Source organism: Alosa pseudoharengus, unplaced genomic scaffold (genome assembly GCF_046254945.1).
Source record: "Alosa pseudoharengus isolate Yale_2024_CS ecotype anadromous, Long Island Sound unplaced genomic scaffold, YU_APseudo_1.1 YU_APseudo_1.1_scf_14, whole genome shotgun sequence".
NCBI lineage: Eukaryota > Metazoa > Chordata > Actinopteri > Clupeiformes > Clupeidae > Alosa > Alosa pseudoharengus.
In genome coordinates this window covers 34,770,016-34,790,343 of record NW_027468609.1, presented here as the reverse complement: position 1 = coordinate 34,790,343, position 20,328 = coordinate 34,770,016, and the positions used below count along the sequence as shown (strand labels likewise).

At 43.6% G+C, this 20,328-nt stretch overlaps 1 protein-coding gene across 1 annotated transcript in view; it reads left to right on the top strand.

Annotated features, from left to right (window-relative positions):
* whrna (whirlin a) overlaps positions 1-20,328 on the top strand; it is a 105,296-nt gene that overhangs the window by 52,339 nt on the left and 32,629 nt on the right. The window contains exon 4 of the mRNA XM_076283364.1: positions 18,602-18,810. Coding sequence (XP_076139479.1) covers positions 18,602-18,810 — 209 coding nt within the window. The remainder of the gene's footprint in view (positions 1-18,601; positions 18,811-20,328) is intronic.

The following is a 20,328-nucleotide window of genomic DNA, read 5'->3' as shown; positions in this document are numbered from 1 at the left end:
CTGCACCACCTGGGCCACCAGGACTCTTCTCTTTCACTGGAGTCACTGGCTTCCGTTTACGGCTTGGCATGACGGCTCTCTCGGCTCCGCGCTCTCTCTCTCTGTGTCCCACAGCCGTGCAGCAACACACATAAAACCTCCCAAAGGTCTCAGTGCCTTTGGACTCGCTCTCTTCTCACTCCCTCTCTCTCACTCTCTCTCTCTCTCTCTCTCTCTCTCTCTCTCTCTCTCTCTCTTTCATTGTTTGATAGGGTCTGTGTCCCTCAGCCCATAGCACTCTTAAATCAGTCAGCACGACATTATTGATTTGTGTGTGTGTGTGTGTGTGTGTGTGTGTGTGTATGTGTAAATGTGAGTGTGTGCTTGTGTGTGTGTGTGTGTGTGTGAGTGTATGCATGTGGGTGTGTGTGTGTGTGTGTGTGTTTGTGTGTGTGTGTGTGTGTGTGCGTACGTGTGCAACTGTGAGTGTGTGCTTGTGTGTGTGTGTGTGTGTGTGTGTGCGTGTGTGTGTGTGTTTGTATGACTATGTGCTTGTCGTTGTGCTAGGTGTTGTAAATAGACACTGGTGAATTGATCTTATGCAATCTTTGTCTCACAAAACACTACTATCAGTGCACTCATCTCTACCACATACATACACCAACACATACCCCACACACAAACACCACAAGCATGCACACACACACACACACACACACACACACACACACACACACACACACACACACACACACACACACACACACACACACACACAAACATACACACACGCACACGCACACACATGCACACACAGATACCACACACACACACACACATTCTTCTGTCATCAGCACCTATTTAGGCTGCCACCCACCCGCTCTTGACGTGGTTCCACTCACAGCTGTGGCACAGCGCTCGAATTGCTGATATCGATCCAGCCATGTAGTTACTGACTGACACAGAGAGGAGGCAAGAGGGGGAGGAGGGAACAAGAGAGAGAGATAGAGAAAGAAAAAGAAAGAGAGAGAGAACACATAGTAGATACAACAGGGGAGTGGGAAAGCAAGATAAAGGAAGTAGAGGAGGAAAGAGAAAAAATACCCGTGTCAATAGTATTGACACCAAGTCCATGAGGTTGTGCTGAGAGACCAATGGGAGATTCAGATCAAGAGGTAAAGGCACAGAGGAACAGCATCTGAATCTGCACAAAGCCCTCCTCATAGTTCTGAGGAGGCTGCTGAGGAATGCTTTGTTTGGGGAGCGTGAATTCTTTGCTCGTGTCATGCGATACGCTTTGGCTGTGCGCTTGCGCTTAGCCCGCGCCAGAGAGAGAAGAATTTCCTTGCGGTGGCGTATGGCGGAGCCTTCCTCGAACCACTTTCACACCACATTACCTCCCAATTGGCTGCTGCGTCTTTGGGTAAATATACGGTCTTAATGCAGGGGCCAGGAGACGTTTGAGGCATGGGGTGGAACTGTGGCTCTCTTCAGACCACAGCAGGCCAGATTAGTCATGTCGGGCCGGGGAGCCGCACAGGCGGGACAGGGCAGTGGAGAGAGAGGTGGGCTGTGTGTTGGGGGGGGGGGGGGGGGGCTGTGTGGCTGCTGAGTTTGGGGAGTTTTGGCAGGAAGTGGAGTGGTGCTTTAGAGGATTACCTGCTTCTTTTGATCACTGCTGCCCTCACTGTTGGCTGGCTGATCCACACAGGTGCATGGAATGTGCCAGAAATGTGTTTACATTCACACACACACAGACAGACACACACACACACAGACGGACACACATACAAACACACAAACATCCATACATGACACACTGGAATCCCTACAAGTCTATTTTTGGTCCATTCTCCAAATCCAGAACTGCAGTAATGTTCTTCCTCAGTGGTTTAAATGGCCCCTGAGACGGAGAGAGAGTTTGTGTGTGTGTGTGTGTGTGTGTGTGTGTGTGTGTGTGTATGTCTCTGTGTGTGTGTGTGGGAGAGGGAGAGAGAGAGAGATAGAGAATGAGAGTGAGAGAGAGAGTGGGTGAATTTTTCTCTGTGTTTTGTCTGTATGTGCAGGTGTGAATGAAAGTGTGTGTGTATATGTGCAGGTGTGTGTGAGTGCCTGTGTGTGTGTGTGTGTGTGTGTGTGTGAGTGAAGAGGCTGGTCAGCTGCCAGCCCCTCACCCGGCAGGCTGACAGTTTGAGTGATCGTGTTATTACAGAGAGAGCAGACAAGCAGCAGCCACCAAGGGAGTCTCCATTTCCTCTTTCTCCCTCTCTCACTCACTTTAATCTCTCTCTTTCTCCCTCTCTCACTCTTTGTAATCTCTCTCTCTCTCTCTTATGCTATATGTGAGTGAACATTAAGGTGGAAGCGCTAACCCTCTGGGCCCATAGGTATGGTTATTCCTTGTTATAGTGAAGCTTAGTGCTGCTAGCATTAGCCCCAACAGGGTTGGCATCATACTGTATGCTATGTGAGAAAACATCCAGTTTGCCATAGCACTCATTGCAATTGCGTTAGATACACATTGTGTCTCTATCAGCAAGTTGTGTTTGAGTCTATGTGACAGACCTCTCCACCCTCAGCTCTCTGATCTTGCCTAGCGTGTGGGTCGGCCCTCACAGCAGCCGTTATCAGGGGAGCCAGATGGCAGACAGGTGTGCTAACAGCAGGTACCAGGTGAGAATGAGACGGTGCTGCTGTTAGCAGCGGTGCTGACAGGGCTGTCCACTTGAGGGTGCAGGTGAGGAGCTCAGCTGACATACAGTACAGGGGAACTGATAGGGAGCAGTTGGGCGCTGTCCGTGGTGCTGATAGGGAGCAATTGGGCGCTGTCCGTGGTGCTGATCTCCTGCTGACTACTCTGGGGGTCGTTTCTAGAAAGCATCGTTTGCTAACTTGCGTCGCAACCTTAGTAGTTCGCTCCATCGTTCTTGGATTTGATGTTTCTAGAAAGGGTAGTTCGAACTCTCAATCGCAAACAAGGACGCAAAGTTTGGTCGTTTGAACTACTGCCCCTAGGCAGTCGCACTTGTGTCGTTCCTTGGTAGTTCCTGTTGGTGTCCGGAGCGCCTAACCAAAAATCACAACCGCCTAACCAAAAATTGCGAAGTGGATGTTTATCTCGTGACTCAATGATTGATCTATCCTGTAGCTTAATTTTGATTAAGACACTGACTCCCCTACTTGGCTCATTCTTGCTATTTATGTTAATTCAAGTATTGCCTTGCTTTTAGTATTATAATCTTCCCAGACCCTTATAACAGTAGTGATAAATGGTGTAGTGGCTAAAGCAGATGGCTTATTATACCAACGTTGTAGGTTCGATTTTCTTATGATGTGAGATTGTCCTCTTGCTTCTCGCTACCTGCAGGTGAACTAGTGTGACACGTAGATTAAATTGTTTTTGACTGATGTCTTGTACCTATGGTCTCTCGATGTAGAGTAACATAAATATGTATGGTCAAAACCTATTGTTGTGTCTCGTAGGCCTACTCTTACTCAGAGATGAAAAGAAGAGACAGGATGCGAAGTCCGGCCGAGCGCGTAGTGCACTGACGCGCAGGCGTTAAGCCACGAGCCAATTGATAACATTTGCGATACCCAGATATTCGTCCAGGCTATATATTTTTTTCAACATAGATATTTAACACAAATAATGGCACATATTGGTTGGCTTCAGTAAAATGTTTTATATACTTGCAATTAATAGGTTTAGGTTTTTGCAGATGATAATGACAATGCCAGCATTAATCACTCGGTTTTAACATAGGCTGTGGCAGAGAATTTCTAGGGGGTGGGGTACTATTACACGTTGCCACTGTTTCAACCAATGATATCTATCGCTGCATCATCAACAACGTTGTTGGAACTACAGTGTTCGAACGTCGGAGGTAGCGAATTGCGACACAGGTACGATGCTTTCTGGAAACAGGTGTAACAATGTCGTTGTTTGGTCGCAGGTTGCGTCGTACCATGGTGGTTGAGCAACGTCGTTGCTAACTTTTCTAGAAACGACCCCCTGGTTAGTTGTGCCCCTCTGGAAACTTTAACTTGGGAGAGGAGGACCCTTTTTTTGAACAGGCCCTTCCTTTTTATTGGCTTCTTCATCCTACCCTTTGTTGATCTCCAATCTCCAATGAATGTCGGTATTAAAACCGGTATTAAAAGGTCCCATACACTTTATGTCCAATTCAGATAATTGATCCTCAGGGTCCTTTCATTGTCCATTCTGCATAGAACACAGTTTTGGCAATCATGAACAAATCCCAGCTTAACCCTTAGAACCCTAAGCTGTTTTTAGGGCATTTTCATTTCATAGCTCTACATGCTTCTTGAATTTCCCCAGGGGATCAATAAAGTATCTATCTATCTATTTATCTATCTGTCTATGCATTTCATGTGTGTGTAGGGCAGACTGTCCTGAATCTGGCAATATAATTGCCATGTTGGAGGGATACTCTGGGGCTGAGCAATTCACAGAAATATGTGGTGTGTGATTTACGGAAATAAATGGCATTTTTTATTTAGTGATGAAAAATTACTTTTCTGCGCTCCATATCTGTGACACGAACTGATCTGACCTGACTTGACCCGAGTTTGCGTGTTAGCCTGCGTGTGCCTATGGTGTATGCACTCATAATGATTCTCAACTTTTTACTGCATTGCCATGAACAAAGTAAAGGCAAAAAAGGTGCTTCTTTGTTGAACAAATTGGGATGCAATGTGAGCCTTGAATTGGATGTCATGCAGGAATTTGCTAGGATCTCAAAACCGGATTATAAACATGCTTTGCCATAGAGAAACACACGATAGCGTTGGATTATAGACATGCTTTGCCACAAAAACAGACAAAAACGTGGGATAAGTCCAGCTATATGAAATTATTATTTTGCTGTCACTTTGTCTGTTTTATAACCCAGAAGGATGCACATCAAATTATAGTTCTGTGTCTCCTCTTTCATGTGATATGCTTGCCATATCTATGTGTTTACGGGTTCGCGAGTAATTCAAACGAGAGTAATGGGTGCGCAGGTGAATGCAGAGCAGAGAAGTATAGGGCTCCATCTTCCACTCCAGCGCAATTGACTTTGCGCAAGTCACTTTGTGGGCGGATCTTGGGCCTGATGCTATTTTACCGGCGGGATGATGACTGTTGCGCCCGACGCAAATCTAAAATGGGATGGTCTGTAGTAGCTACATTACTCATGGGCTACAGGGCTAGTCTAGCAACTCTCCGTTGGCTTGTAAGCTCGAAAAATTAAACTTCTATCAGGCCAATCAAATCGTGTATAGATAACATAATAACATAATGATTGATGGCAGAGTTGCAACGGTTTGGCTTGAATTCCCTGCTACTTGAAAACAAAGAAGATGTATGTTGCTGTTGGCGAACAGTGTGACACAAGTTAAGCTTTTTTTAAATTGGCAAAAGTTTGAACTAGCTAACTAGTTGTGCTGGTGGGAAAACGCATGGGACTCATAGCGCTGTCCTATTGCGTGCAGAGGGAACTTGAAAGACAACCGATTATCCCGCCCCTCGGACTGAGCACTGCGAACGGTGAGTGCCCAGACCCTACATTTTAATGTGGGTCTGGCTATTCAGGCTATGTAGATGTACTATATAGGCTACTAAATTTTTAGTTGACCAATGCACGAACAAAACCGGGAAACAGACAAATATTATCAAGGCTTTGAATGTTTCCATCTGTGCACAGGGTGTCTGTAAATCGGTGTGCATAGCATTCATTCCTGCAGGCCTGTGGCCATGCATGCACCCTTAAAATAGCATCTGAATTTGCGCCACTGACTTTAGACCAGGAGGTTCCTGGTCTGTGGCGGAATTGTTTTCTGAAACTGCAAAATATCAACAGGGACCGTTTGCGCGGGAACACGCGCCCTCTTTTCGCTGAAACGCCCCCAGGGGCGCACATGTACCTGTGGAGGGAAAATTCCAATATGCGCTGACTGCAAAATAGGAAAGACACAAGCGTGAGTATACAAAGTCAATTGCGCTGGAGTGCAAGATAGAGCCCATAGACTGTAAATATGATGCAATTTTATTTAATTTCATGATTTTTTTTTATTTTAATACTTGATCGTACAGACAAGTGTGTAGTCTCGTTGGAAAGCCCCGCTTCTGCTCTGTCACGCAATAAAGGTTTAATCTCGCTACGATGAACAGTTCAGGAGCAATGTAACAGCGAAGAAAGGGTGTGTTTGCGTTCTAAGGGTTAAACAACACAATATCATCAGCACAAATATCAACAACCTTAAACAAAACAGATACTGAGTCATCACGGACTGCAAAGTCAACAACAGGACCCCACAGCTTAGTTTAGGTTGTGCTAAACAGATGTTCTTCATTGTGGGACCTGCAGCATTAGACTTTGGATGAGTCACATTCCCCCCGGTTCCGATGCCCTGAAAGAACCATCTGTGGTTCATGCGTCTGCTCCATCAGCATGCATTAGCGGGGGACCCGCGTCTCATCTGGCCTCATGGAGAGATGCAGTGGCTGTAATCACACGGCGCCTCACTCATATTCATCACAGTCTGCGGCGCTGATGGATGGCTTTAATCCTGCCACCGCCGCCACCGTAAAGATTATGATCGGCCGGAATTCACTCACCGCTCCGCACCGTAGAAAAAAAAGCTGTGTCTCCATCGTGTCTCACTCACACTGCAGCTCAGAGGCTTTGAAGGCCCCCTGTCTGTGGAGTTGTCTCTCTTCTGCACACACACTTATTCTCACACGCATACACACTTACACACACACACACACACACACACACAGATACATACACAAATGCACATAGACACAGACAGACAGACAGACAGACAAACACACGTACACATACACACACACACACACACACACACACACACACACACACACACAGATACATACACAAATGCACATAAACACAGACAGACAGACAGACAGACAAACACACATACTCTATACACACACACACACACACTTTTTGTTATGTTCACACTCTGCTGTTCCAATAAGGCAGCTATAGCAGTTAAATGGTAGATGTCTTTATGGCTCCAATGGCCCATAGGGCTTTAATTGGACGGAAAAACGAGCCTCTCCCTAGATTATAGAACTCGCTTACTCACACCCCCTGGTCTCTGTGGGAGTGTGTGTGTGTGTGTGTGTGTGTGTGTGTGCGCATGTGTGTGTGTGTGTGTGTGTGTGTGAGAGAGATAGAGAGACAGAGAAAGAGTGTGTATGAAAGAGAGAATGAACGAGAGAGAGATGTGTAAAAGTTTGTACATTCTAGTTTTTTGAGTGGGGCCACACTGTAATAAGACACAAAGTACACCCCACAATAATAATATACTACCGGTCCTTTAGCCATAAGAGTGTAAGACACTTTAATGGTTGTGATTTCCTATTTTACAGTAAATGATGGCATTGCTGCCACTGCAAATGAAAGCAAGGGTTTTAAAGCTTTGCTAGTGTCCCTTCCTGAAATCTTCCCTATCATTCTGACTGATTGCATGGTCATGTGGGCTCTTGTAGGAAAATAGGAGACACCTTTGAGACACCAGTGTGTGTGTGTGTGTGTGTGTGTGTGTGTGTGTATGTGTGTGTGCATGCACATTCATGTGTGTGCTTTTTTCACTTTCGGTCACTTCTGAACGGTCCCTTAGTGGACAGAGTTGGTTATGGATTTCTTGCTTTAGAAGTTAAATGCAGCCGTGATAGGTGTTGATCTGTTCTCAGTTCGATCTCTCTTGTCCCGTGTTTCCCAAAGTTTCCGGCCATCAAGATCCATATCAGAAAGTATTGAGTTCCGGGTCATTTTCAGCCGTCTCCGATGCGCTTAAGAATCTCAGAGAGAAGAATCTCAGTCGAAGTTTGTGTCTTTGCCAGAAAACTTTTCACAATATAAGTGCAGATGGTGAAACCCAGTTCCTTTGGTAAACGGACTCTTTGAGGTGGTCTTCTGTTATTACTTTATATCTGTTTCAGCTTTTTAAAGACAGATATTTTGAAGTTCCCAGACACACCACATAAGTGTGATGCCATTCTATGTTTTTTGAGGTGGGTCCGATTGAAAACAATGAAAGCCTTTTTGAAGTATGAGACTTTTAGACATTTTTCCCTCTAATTAAATGTATCTGTCTCTGACAGCCTGCCTGTCTCTTTTCTAGAATCTTCTGTGATGTTGGCCATTTGAGTTCCATTGGCCATGCAGGATGTAATGATATCACCCCCCTACAGCATGACGCCATGCTGCTCTCTGACTGTTAATTACATGTGCGGGCTAGACCAGGTGAGGGACTGGTTGAAAGGAAGGAGCATGGGGCAAGTGGTGGAGGCAAAAGGAGAAGCTGAGAGGTTAATTGGGAATTGAGAATGGCATGATTAGATGGAGGGACTTACCTGTCTGCGTGTGTGTGTCTGTGTGTGTGTGTGTGTGTTTGTTTGTGTGTGTGTGTCTGTGTCCATGTGTGTTTGTGTGTGTGTGTGTGTATGTGTGTGTGTCTGTGTCCATGTGTGTGCGCGCGTGTGTGTGTGTGTGTGTCTGTGTGTGTGTGTGTGTGTGTGTTTGTGTGTGTGTGTGTGTGTCCATGTGTGTTTGTGTGTGTGCGGGTGGGTGTGTTTCTGTGTGTCTGTGTCCGTGTCCGTGTATGTGTGTGTGCGCGCGTGTGTGTGTGTGTGTTTGTGTTAAAAGAGCCCCTTGAATCCCTTACTGAGAACAGCAGGCGAGTCAATATCTCATTTCTCTTCACCCCTTCCTCTTTGCACCCCACATCAAACTAGAGGGAAATGTCACCGAGGTGTGGAGAGAGAAGAAGACAGGGATGTCAAATGCCAAACACCCACCCCATCTTTGGCCCGACACAGAGATAGAGGGATAAAAATAGCAAACGTGTAATGAGATTGCGGACTATAAAGGTTTTTTTTTTTTCTTTGACCGCTGTTGATGTGTAATTACATCAGTTGTGACCTTAGGACCAACAGAGCTGGCTTGCATAGGCTAGCATAGCTAACAAAGGCTAACATAGCTAACATAGGCTAGCATAGCTAATTTAGCTGGCTGACCGGTCAGGTGTCAGATCCTTCCCAAGTAGGGTTGGGCACCGAAACACGGTTCTAATATGGCACCGGTGCCAACGCAAACGGTAGTAACTGCATCGAATAACAACGTGGATTTCGGTGCCTCATTTCGGTGCTTAAATAGCATTTTTTTCATTTATTTATTTCTTTTATTTTTTATACGAGGCATCACTGCATGTCATGCACCAACGTCTTGCTCTGATAGAAACACATCCAGATACAGTTAGCTAACATATGATAAACACTGGATGTATAAACCAGAGGGGTGCACCACATAGACGAGTGGACAGTGTTTGACAGCTTGCGTGAGCCCAAGTAGCTTACTTTAAAGCGATATCGCGAGCTCCTGTCAAAATCTAGCAGTGGGCTTAACTACACACAAGCAAAAGGCTATGAAACAACATCAACAGTAGGCTAGCCTATACGTTACACAATAGCCTTGCTAATGCACTAACTGACATTTATTTGAAATGTTATCAGCAAAGTTGTAAGGTGAAAACTTTATTTCACGGTGTGTTATGGCATGATATTAATCTTTCATGTGCACGAGGCCCATATAGCATCACAATATGAAGATCATGTTAAAAGTTAGCTGGCAAAAACATGAATATGTAGGTTACATACCTGATGTCACTGAGCTGTCAAAGAGGCTACAAAACCATCTCCGGACGTTGTCGCTAATTAAACTCAGCTGACTGGTGTTAGCGAATAGCCATAGTTGCTGTTAAAATGCCTACTAGGCTAGTGCTGGGAATCTAAACACTTCAACACCGACATGTAGCCTAACATGTTCAAAACTACTGCGTGTTATGGGTTTAGACATGAAATTTCTTGAAGCATTTGGGAACACACTGAATTAACTGGAAAGTAGAGTCCCTGTTAGATTAGCTTGCTTGCAAATGCTGTTGTCCATGACCTGGCAGTTTTATGGCAAGCGGTTTTAACATACCTTATGGCAAACCGCCTACACTGGGTAAACTTGAAAGCAGAGCTTACAATTGTGTGTGCATGCATGGCAAGCTGTTTTAACATTTAAATGTATTATTCATAGGAGCAATGAGATATTGATAGTAAATTGAATAACAGTTCAATTTCATGTTCACATTTGTCTTATCAATAAATAAAAAGCAATTCATGCTTTAGACCATTTTAATTTAAAACATTTTAAAAACGCCGGTAAAAGTACCGGTTCAGGCACCGTTTCGGCACCGGCACCGTTTTAAAAGTATCGATTTAGCACCGGTATCGGATAAAACCCAAACGATACCCAACCCTATTCCCAAGTCATGTGAAGATGCTAAAAAGCAAACCAATAGGATACAAAGCTAGTCTACATATCCTAACAGACAGAGCAGCTTAAACTCTCTATGGGTAGGATTCAGATTCTAGGGAGCTCCTACTTGTTTCTAATTTACTCTGAGGGGGTAGTGCTGGACATGAATGTGTGATAGTGTCAGTGATGTGTCCAGTCAGGTTGGCTACTAACTGAAAAGGTGGCGAGAGGACCAGCTTACGAGAGCAGTAACAAAGATCCACCGGGACAGCCCAATCTTCATTCCCATGATGAGCAGCCGGATTCTTTTGCAGTATAGATAGTCTCAGTACAGATAAGATTTTTATGTGACAAAGATGAATGCCATTCCAGACTATCTTTATGAACTTAGGGGTTACTTTCTCCTGTCAAGGAATTCTCATACTCAGACACTCTTTCTAACACCAGCATACGCACTTACTCATCAGTCAATCACTCAGTCACTCACAGACATATACAGTCCTCTGCACAAAGATTCTCTCTCTCTCCATAGTATGGTTCAATAAAAGGGATTTTAAAAGTCAAAAAGTCTCTCGGCGCAAACGTTCACTGTTGATATTTTGCAGTTTCAGAAAACAATTCCGCCACAGACCAGGAACTCCCTAGTCTAGGGCCCTATCATGACAGTCAAAAGCGCATCGTCACTCGTCAAAAGCTCATTCAAATTTAGTAGGATGTCAAGTCCACATTGGGAGGGTTTTCGTCGAGCGCATGGCGCATCAGTCATGGGTGTGTTTGGGGCGTTACATCATTTAAACCAATGAGAATGACATCTGTCATTCCCTTTAACCGATGTCAAATAAATGCATCGGTATTTTGACATTCAACGCCACATTTGACATTCCACTAAACCAGGGGTGGCCAACCAGTCCAGCATGAAGAGCCAAAAAAAATTTCAACACAACTCAAAAGATATCTGACACACATCACAAATTCCCCATCACTGAATGACTTTATTAGCATGAGAAATGCTCCGATGTAACAACTGATAAGATGCCAATGTGACCGTCAAATGTTCCGTTGAGTGTCTGCTTCTCTGACTGACGTCTATGTATCCTACCTTTACCTTGTACTTGCAAAGGTCAGTGCCTTTGGGAAATGTTCAGGTCTGAAGCTTTATGCATCAGTTAAGTCTGGTAGCCTATACCAAGTACCAAACTAACATGTTAAACACGTTTTTTAACGGTGTTATTTTGGTTATGTTGACATATCAACAAGAAGGATTATGTTAGCCTACAAAAAAGATTAATCCTCCCTTTGAATGTCCGTGTTCCTCTTTCTATTTACTCTTAGCATCAGGGTTTTCCTGATTGCAACAGTAGCATTACACCTGGGTAAAGAAACAAACGTTTCTGCTTCTTTATGGGCTAGATTTCTATCCATAACATGACAGTAAAATTATTTTAATTTAAACATTGCAGCCTAACTATTGCCAGTACTATCAACTTATGAAAAACATTTTCATTTACTAGAAATATAGGCTATTTCAAAAAATAAAATACTATAAATCCAAGGAGAAGTGAGAACATCAGTTGAGCAGCCACGAGCCACACGAGAGGAGGCAAAGAGCCGGCCACCCCTGCACTAAACCATACTTTACTAAAACCTAGCATAGCCTTCACGCATTTGCACTCCTCTATTATTTGAACTCATTGGCAAAGTGAAACTAACTTCACCATGGTGTCAGTCAACGACAAGACAGTTATATGCAGTTACTTTCACTATTGACTGACAATGGGTTACCATCGAAAACATAGGCTGGAAAAAGCAACACTTACCCTAATATTGCTCAAATGACTGAATAAAACATTTATCCTGCAGAGGAGTTGCTTATATCTCATGACAGTGCATCGTCTTCAGTTGTGCTCCATATGTGTCTCTCGCCTCTTGTGACTTTTAACCGTCATTACCAATTTGCAAATGATGGTGAATAACTACTCATCATGAGATGTACAGTATTTCGTAATATCTTTATTCTAATTATGTTTCCCATTGTAATCGTGCAATTTGTAATGTTTTGCATGGACGTGCGCTGGTGTGCGTTCATGGATGATAGAAGGTTGGTGCGTTGTGCACCCGCCAATATGACTGTTGACAATGCGCTCTTAAAATAGCATATAAACAACTCGCCATAGACTTCTGACCAGGTGTACAATAGCGATTTTTAGACAATGCGCCAGGCCACTCCCTATGTTGTTAATTACCACACCCCTGGGCGCATTGTTTAACATATAAACGTGCAAAATAAGGAATTAAACTTTGCGCGGGGTGGGAAACGAGTTTTACGTCATGCGCCAGGGTGTAAAATACAGCCCTTAAAGTCTGTGGCGCAAATTCAGATGCTATTTTAAGGGCACATGCATGGCCACAGGCCTGCATGAATGAATGCGTTGCACACCAATCTACAGACACCCCCGTGCACAGACGGAAACATTCAAAGCCTTGATAATATTTGTCCATTTCCTGGTTTTGTTCGTGCATTGGTCACCTAAAAATTTTGTAGCCTATATAGTACAACATCTACATGCAATATCTTTACAACAACAATGCCTAATTACGACCTATTAATTTGGACAACAACCTATAAAGGCTAAAGTTACCTTTAGTTTTGTTCTAATTTACCGTTGTGTATAGCTTTAAACATCGGGTGCACTTTAACATCAGCCTAAGCATTATTCCAGCTGCGCTAAGGTTAAGCACCACAATTTTGCCTACCTTGTTGTAGCCCATCTGAAATAACTCCAAGCTTTGCTATGTTCCATCCTTTCGTTGTTTTCAAAAAACTTTTTATATCATGATGGCCTAGAAGTCTTGAGTTAGTGAATTAGTTTAAATCAGCTTATTATGTGCTGTTAACCAGCAACCATAGATAGTAAGAAGAAAGCAACAAGTATGGCTACAATTTCTGTAGTTGCTGCATCCATTCATTGTTATTATCTCTCCTGCTCAAACAAATGTTGTGCGTGCATTAAGTTGATGACCTATTTACAAACTCTACTTTACATAAAATATTGTAAATAGCCTACTGTCATGCAGTTAATGGATACTGTGCAGAGTTCGAAAGTTAGGTCAACTTGGAAACTGTTTCTCGTTATTGAGTTGCCTGATGGTAAGGAGCCCTTGCTTGGCCGCCTGTGCTGCACAACGCACACTTCGCTCCTCTCATCTATACAACGTAGTTCCCATTTCTGCAAACCATACATAATTACAAAGAAAAATAGGAGGGAAATCATTGTGGTGTCAATTAAGATGTGAAAAAATAGACATAAATCTAGCTTTCACGAATCACGGATGTGTTGGTGACATAAATTAGGAAATATTAGAGGACTTAAAGAAGCCCTATGCAAGTCTGGTTATTCCTTCGCTGTTTCTGGGTTTTCGCCTGATTTGGGCTCGCATTTTTCACGACATAGCTACCCCTGCAGCTTCGGTAGCAAGTGACTGCTACGCTAAACCCCCACTAGCTAGCGAGCTAGCCATCAAGAAACCAAGCCAAACTTACAGGGCTCACAATAAAACGGTCGAGCAAACACATTGTTCAAGAGACTATCAAACCACATTACAAAAATGAAGTTCACCCAAGGGTAGGCTACTTACAATTTCAACAGCAACAAAGCCATGTCGGAGTCCGTTTTGCAGTCTTCTTAGAAACTACAATCTGACTACATTTTAGAGGCCTTCCACCGAGTCACATCCGGATTTCTTCGGTCCGGTCCGCATATTCAGTTTTTCCGCGGAGAAGCACTAGGGGGAGACGAAGCACCCACCAAACGACCCAAAAAGTGTTGTAGAACCATCAGAACGACTCTCAACCTGCATAATTAAGGTCATTTTTGCTAAAATTGTTGCATAGGGCTTCTTTAAGGAGATGTGATGTTGAACTGCATGCCGATGCCATTTAACCCAAATGCCCCAGCAGCAGCACGGGAGAGAGGAGATTAACTGAGAGAAGATATACATTGTCTATAGAGAGGTAATGTTAGATGCCATTGTACATTGCAAAAATATCACCATGCATTCATAACCTCGTGATTAAGTGAGAGTGATCCCAAAACATCGGAAAGTATGTCTTTGTGACAATTCTGTATTGCATTTTGTCAAGAGGAAAAATCAATAGCTAACTGTTCACAACTGAACAGTGATTATAGCGTTATGAACGATCCTGGCTGCGCCTGGCAAATATGCCACCATAATAGCAATCAGCTATGGAACAAGCGTGCCTGTTGTTAAAGGGAATGTGAGATGACGCTCTGAATGGTTTATTGCACGTTACGCCCAAACCACACCCATGATTAATGTAGCTAGTTCAGACCACCCCATTTTAGATTTGCGTCGGGCGCAACAGTCAATTATCCCGCCAGTAAAATAGCAACTGCGCCCAAGATCCGCCCACGAAGTGTCTTGCGTTTTGCGCAAAGACACTTCCGTTTTAGACCATTAAAATAGAGCCCTCTATGTCTCTCTATTTCTCTTCAGAGTCACCGTGATATACATTGTTGCAGGGCTTTCGTGAATACTTATCTGCATATCTAAACATGGTCTTGGTGATAAATCTTAGCCAGAAATGAGCCTGTGGCCTGTGGCTACTGATAAGAGTGCCTTCTTCTATCAGCATCAGCAGGCTCCTCGAGATGTCTCACTCGAGAGGATTAATTTATAAAATCGCTCATTAAAAATCACCACAGGTATTTATGATTAATATTCAAAAATAGGTGCACATATCAGAACAGCCATAGCCAAGGCAATCTTTTACGACGACTGCAATTACAATGGCATTAAGTAATTGTTAAAGTCATTGTAAAACAGTTATTCCTTTTTCATTCTAATCTAGGACAAGGTGTAATTGAGGTCCTGCTTCTCTACCGTGAACATTGTTGAACGACAGGAAAAGATCTCTACTGCTTAATTGGTTTTTTGGTCCTTGTGTGGTCATGAAGAAAGGTTAACACAGTTAGGTAATGTTTTTTGGATATGCTTTCGAAGAATAATCAAAGGCGAAATGCTTTAGATAGTCCAATCAGGGTAGTCTATCTAACAGCTGGGCTATGCCGTTCGTGGAGTGTGAAAATAGTTTTAGAAGACTGGTCTAACTTTTGAACGTAGGTGTTGCAGCATAACGAACTGAACACATCATTTACATGCCTGGTGTAGCATACCTGAGTCTAAGATGCTGCTGACTGTATATGTCTCTGCTGAGTTTTAAGTAATCGGGGCTTCTTACAGCCCATTTCTCCTTCACACCCAGTATATTTGAAGCTTTTTGGTCTCCTCGACTGAACCTCATATGACATAACTGTCTACTGGCAAATACCTTTTACTTGAGTGACTATACACACAAACCTCAAACCTCCTAATCAGGGTGCGATTTGTGTAAAAACCAGAGGGGGGGATGATTTTGAATACGTTTGGAACCGCCCCCCCCCCCCCCACCCAAAAAAAAAAAAAAATGAACGAACGATTCATAGCCTAGTAATGTCATGGCTAATAATACCCTAGGCCTATATTATTTTTGCCACCTTTGTAACATTTTAGTTTTAGTTTACCGTGGTGTATGACTTTAAACAGCGAGTGTGCTTGGTATGATGATCAGCTCCTCTATTGCAGGGTAGGACTACGTTTTGACAAGCATACAAATTCACCTTGTTCTTGCCCCATATGAAATGACTTCTCTACTTTTGCTGCCTCCATCCTTTCTGTATTTGTTGTGTAAAAAATGTTGTATATTATGGCACTGAAGTCTTAAGATAGTGAATTGGCTAACAGTGTTAGTTGGTAACCAAATAGCCTACACATTGCGCTACACGCTGCGTAGGCTACGTGCATTCTCTCTCCTGCTGATTTGCGTTAAGTAGCCAAGTGCGTAATATTGCAAAAGTTGAAAAAATAAATGTATTTATTGTAGCCTACAGAAAATAAATAGCCTATCATACTGTCAGTTAATTGCCTACAGTGCAGTGAAGAGTTTGGAGAGTAAAGTTATAGGGCAACTTGAAGTTTTATGGAAATAATTTACGAACCAGAACATAAAGACCATGAAGCTTCTATTTCTTGCAGCTGTTAAAACACCCGCAGCTGTTAAAAATACCCACCAACATACGTTTTTGCAGTACAGATTATTTATAAAATGTATTTGTTTACTACTGGCTGATTTATCAAACGAGTGCTTTCTCGTTCGTCCTCCGCAAACTACAGGTGTTTTGGTAGAGAGCCATTGAATAAGCGATGCCAAGTAATTTCTGTAACACTTTTTGTGACATTCAGCAAATATCTCCTCATTTAATGAGGACATAATAGGCCTACGTTCTACTCTACGTGCAGTTGTCCTCCATCTCAGTTGCATCAGTTTTCTAATTTTGAAGGTTCTAAAACATTATTATGCTTCACTGAATCCTTCTCGTTTTCTTTCATTTGTCCAGCTAACTTTTCCATTGAACCTAGCCATTTATGATGGATTACACACTCGACATTCTGAAATGTCCTGCACGATCAAGGCCAAATTAAGTTATCACGCAGCCACTGTGTCAGCAGCATCAGTGCTGACGGTGACGGTGCGTTTCTGATGTCAGATTATTATGTAGGCTAGACTGTTCTCACGTTGCAGCGCTGTACTTATATGAAGTAGCATTAATCAATATGAGGGGCAGAGGGGGATAAATGTTGTCCCCCCCGACGATAAAAATAATTTAGCAGAGGTAGGGATAGGAAAACCAGAGGGTGGGAAATCCTCACCATCCCCCCCCTACCAATCGCACCCTGCTCCTAATGCATACTCAACACAAGACTTCAGACAGGACTTTTGTGTGTGTGTGTGTGTGTGTGTGTGTGTGTGTGTGTGTGTGTGTGTGTGTGTGTGTGTGTCTGTGTCTGTGTCTGTGACTTAAAAGGATACCCCTGTGTATGTCCGCTTTGGTCTTAGCGGTGGAATGGCGGTGAGTGCTCCGTTGTGTTTATGCAACTATTTGTGTGTCAGTGGGGTGTGAAGTGAGAGGTTGGGAGAGGAGAGAAAAACAAGGGCTGGCTATCGCGGAGCTGATCAATGGAGGCTTGTTCCAGCAGCAGCCCTCCATCCACCGCGCTCCCCCTCGCGGGCTGCGCCTCCACTCACTGCAGCAGTATTATTCCAGGCTCATCGATCCCGGGCCTGGTTATTAAGGCCATCATCGGAGGGAGGGCCGGGCATTTAGCAGAATGGGGGGTCCCTCCCCGAGAGACTCCCATTGATTCAGAGAGGAGGAGGACACTGACACTTCTCCTTCCAGCGGACACACGCACGCACACACACACACACACACACATACATACACACACACATATATATGCACACACACATTTCCAATTTCTCTCATTTCTTTCTCTCTCGCTCTCTCTATCTCACACACACACACTTAAACACACACACACACACACACACACACACATACACACACACATACACACATGTGTATTCTCACACACACACATAGACAGAGATAATCTTTTTGTAGAGTGCTGGCAGCAGCTTGTTCTCTCTCAAATGGGTTTATGTAGCTGAGGAGCACACAGGTTGGAGCGGGAAGGAATGAGGGAGAAGAGTGGAGGAGAGAGAGAGAGAGAGAGAGAGAGAGAGAGGGGAGGGGGATAAATAGCTGATGTTCTGTTGAAGTTTGAAATATTGGGAACACTTGAGCTTTTGAGCTTTTCCTCTGAGCTGCTGCTGCCTGTGGTGGGAGAAGAATGGAGTGCAGTTCAATGATCTAATATGTGTTTCTGTGTGTGCATCAGTGAGAGAGAGTTTATGTGTGTGTGTGTGTGTGTGTGCTAGGAGGGAGTTTGTGTGTATGTGTGTGTGTGTGTGTGTGTGTGTCTCTGTTGATATGAATCTGCAAGGTTATCTGTGGGTTGTGCTTATCAGAAGGTGATACAGAGAAAGAGAGCTTGTATGTGTATGCGCTAATGGCAGCAGACCTCCCCAAGCGCTTGCCTGTGCAGTGTAGTGTATGTCTCTGCTTCTGTCTGCCTGTGTAATGTCCTAAATCTCTGCCTCCCCTCTTGCTTTTCAGAGACCCACAAGCTTTTTTGTTTTGCAGACACGCTGAGTAAACCTCTTCCTCCTCTTTCGCTCACTGCCATCAAACCCCCCCCCCCACGCCCTCCTCACTTTGATCCCTTTTTGACCTTTCACCTTTGACCTTGTTGACCTCGCTGACCTTCAGTCACCATCCTCTCCGTCATGCCTGCCCCTCCCCGCTCCCGTGCAGGTGGGCGACCAGATCCTGGAGGTGAACGGCCGCAGCTTCCTCAACATCCCGCACGACGAGGCGGTGCGCGTGCTCAAGTCCTCGCGCCACCTCATGATGACCGTGAAGGACGTGGGCCGCCTGCCGCACGCCCGCACCGTGGTGGGCGAGACCAAGTGGATCAGCAGCTCACAGATCACCGAGAGCTCCACCAGTGGCAGTGTGGCGGGGTGAGACGGCGTGTGTGTGTGTGTATGTGTATATGTATATGTGTGTGTGTGTATATGTGTGTGTGTGTGTGAGTGTGTGTGTGTGTGTGTATATGTGTATGTGTGTGTGAGTGTGTGTGTGTGTGTGTATATGTGTATATGTGTGTGTGTATATATGTGTGTGTGTGTGTGTGTGTGTGTGTGTGTGTGTGTGTGTGTGTGTGTGTGTGTATATGTGTGTGTGTGTGTCTGTGTCTGTGTCTGTGTCTGTGTCTGTGTTTGTTTGTTTGTTTGTTTGTTTATTTGTTTAGCACAAATATGTACATCTGTGCAAGGCGGGAACGAAGCCTAGAGGCTTGTACAGAGTTCCACGCCTATTGCCAAGTCATGTTAACATATTGACATATTGACATGCAGGCTAAACATATAAATAATCTGTTTGATCCACAATAAGGAAGCATCAAAAGCAAAATGATTAGGATCAAAGCAAAAAATAGGAAGAAAAGAAACATTGTCAATAATGGATGCAAGGCAAGAAAAAAAGAATCATAGAGAGAAAGTTTCAGGTAGACAATAGATGGTTCTTCAACTGTCTTTTAAAAGCAGAGAATGATGATATTGATCTTAGCTGTGGGCTTAATCCACTCCACAGCTTTGGGCCTCTGAAGGATATATTGAACTGGTGCCTAGAAGTACGCGTGCGTGGTAGAAGTAAGTTGTTATTTCTATACCTAGTACGGTATGACTGGGTGTTAGATGTGGAAATAAATATGTTCTGGAGTGTGACTGGAAGATCTAAATTTCTGTAAAGGAACTTATGGACGAATAAGCATGTTTGATATGGATTCACTTTATCAATGGGGAGTAAGTTGTATCGCTTAAAGAGTGGCAGTGTTGGTGTGTATCTATTTGAGTGAGAAATTAGCCTAAGAAATTTCTTCTGTATGGTTCGTAGTTTATTAAGGTAGGTGGGATAAGTAGCTGCCCAAACAATATTGCAATAATTAATAAATGGGAACAGAAAACTATAGTACAAAGTGAGATAAGCTGAGGAGTGAATTAAGGGACAAATCTTCCTCAGTATGCCCAGCATCCTTGCAGATCTTTTGGACACTAGGTCAATATGATTGGACCACTTTAAACCACTGTCGATTATGACCCCTAAGAATTTGGTTTGCTGAACAAGTTCGATTTCTGCATTGTTAATATAAATTTTAGCTTGCTCTTTGGGATATTGTCTATTTGTGTTACAAAATATCATAAAGTTGCATTTTTTCACATTAAGGGTCAGTTTGTTCAACTGAAACCATTTCTCTACAGAGTGTAATTCATCATTAACATTATTGATAAGTGTATTCAAATCTTGGTGTGAGGCTATGATGTTTGTATCATCCGCAAACAGAACTGGTAGAACATTGGTGCATGATGATGCCATGTCATTAATATAAATTAGGAATAGTAAGGGACCCAGGATTGATCCCTGTGGAACACCATACAAAATCTTAGATTTTTTTGAGGAAAAACTGTTCAAGCACACAT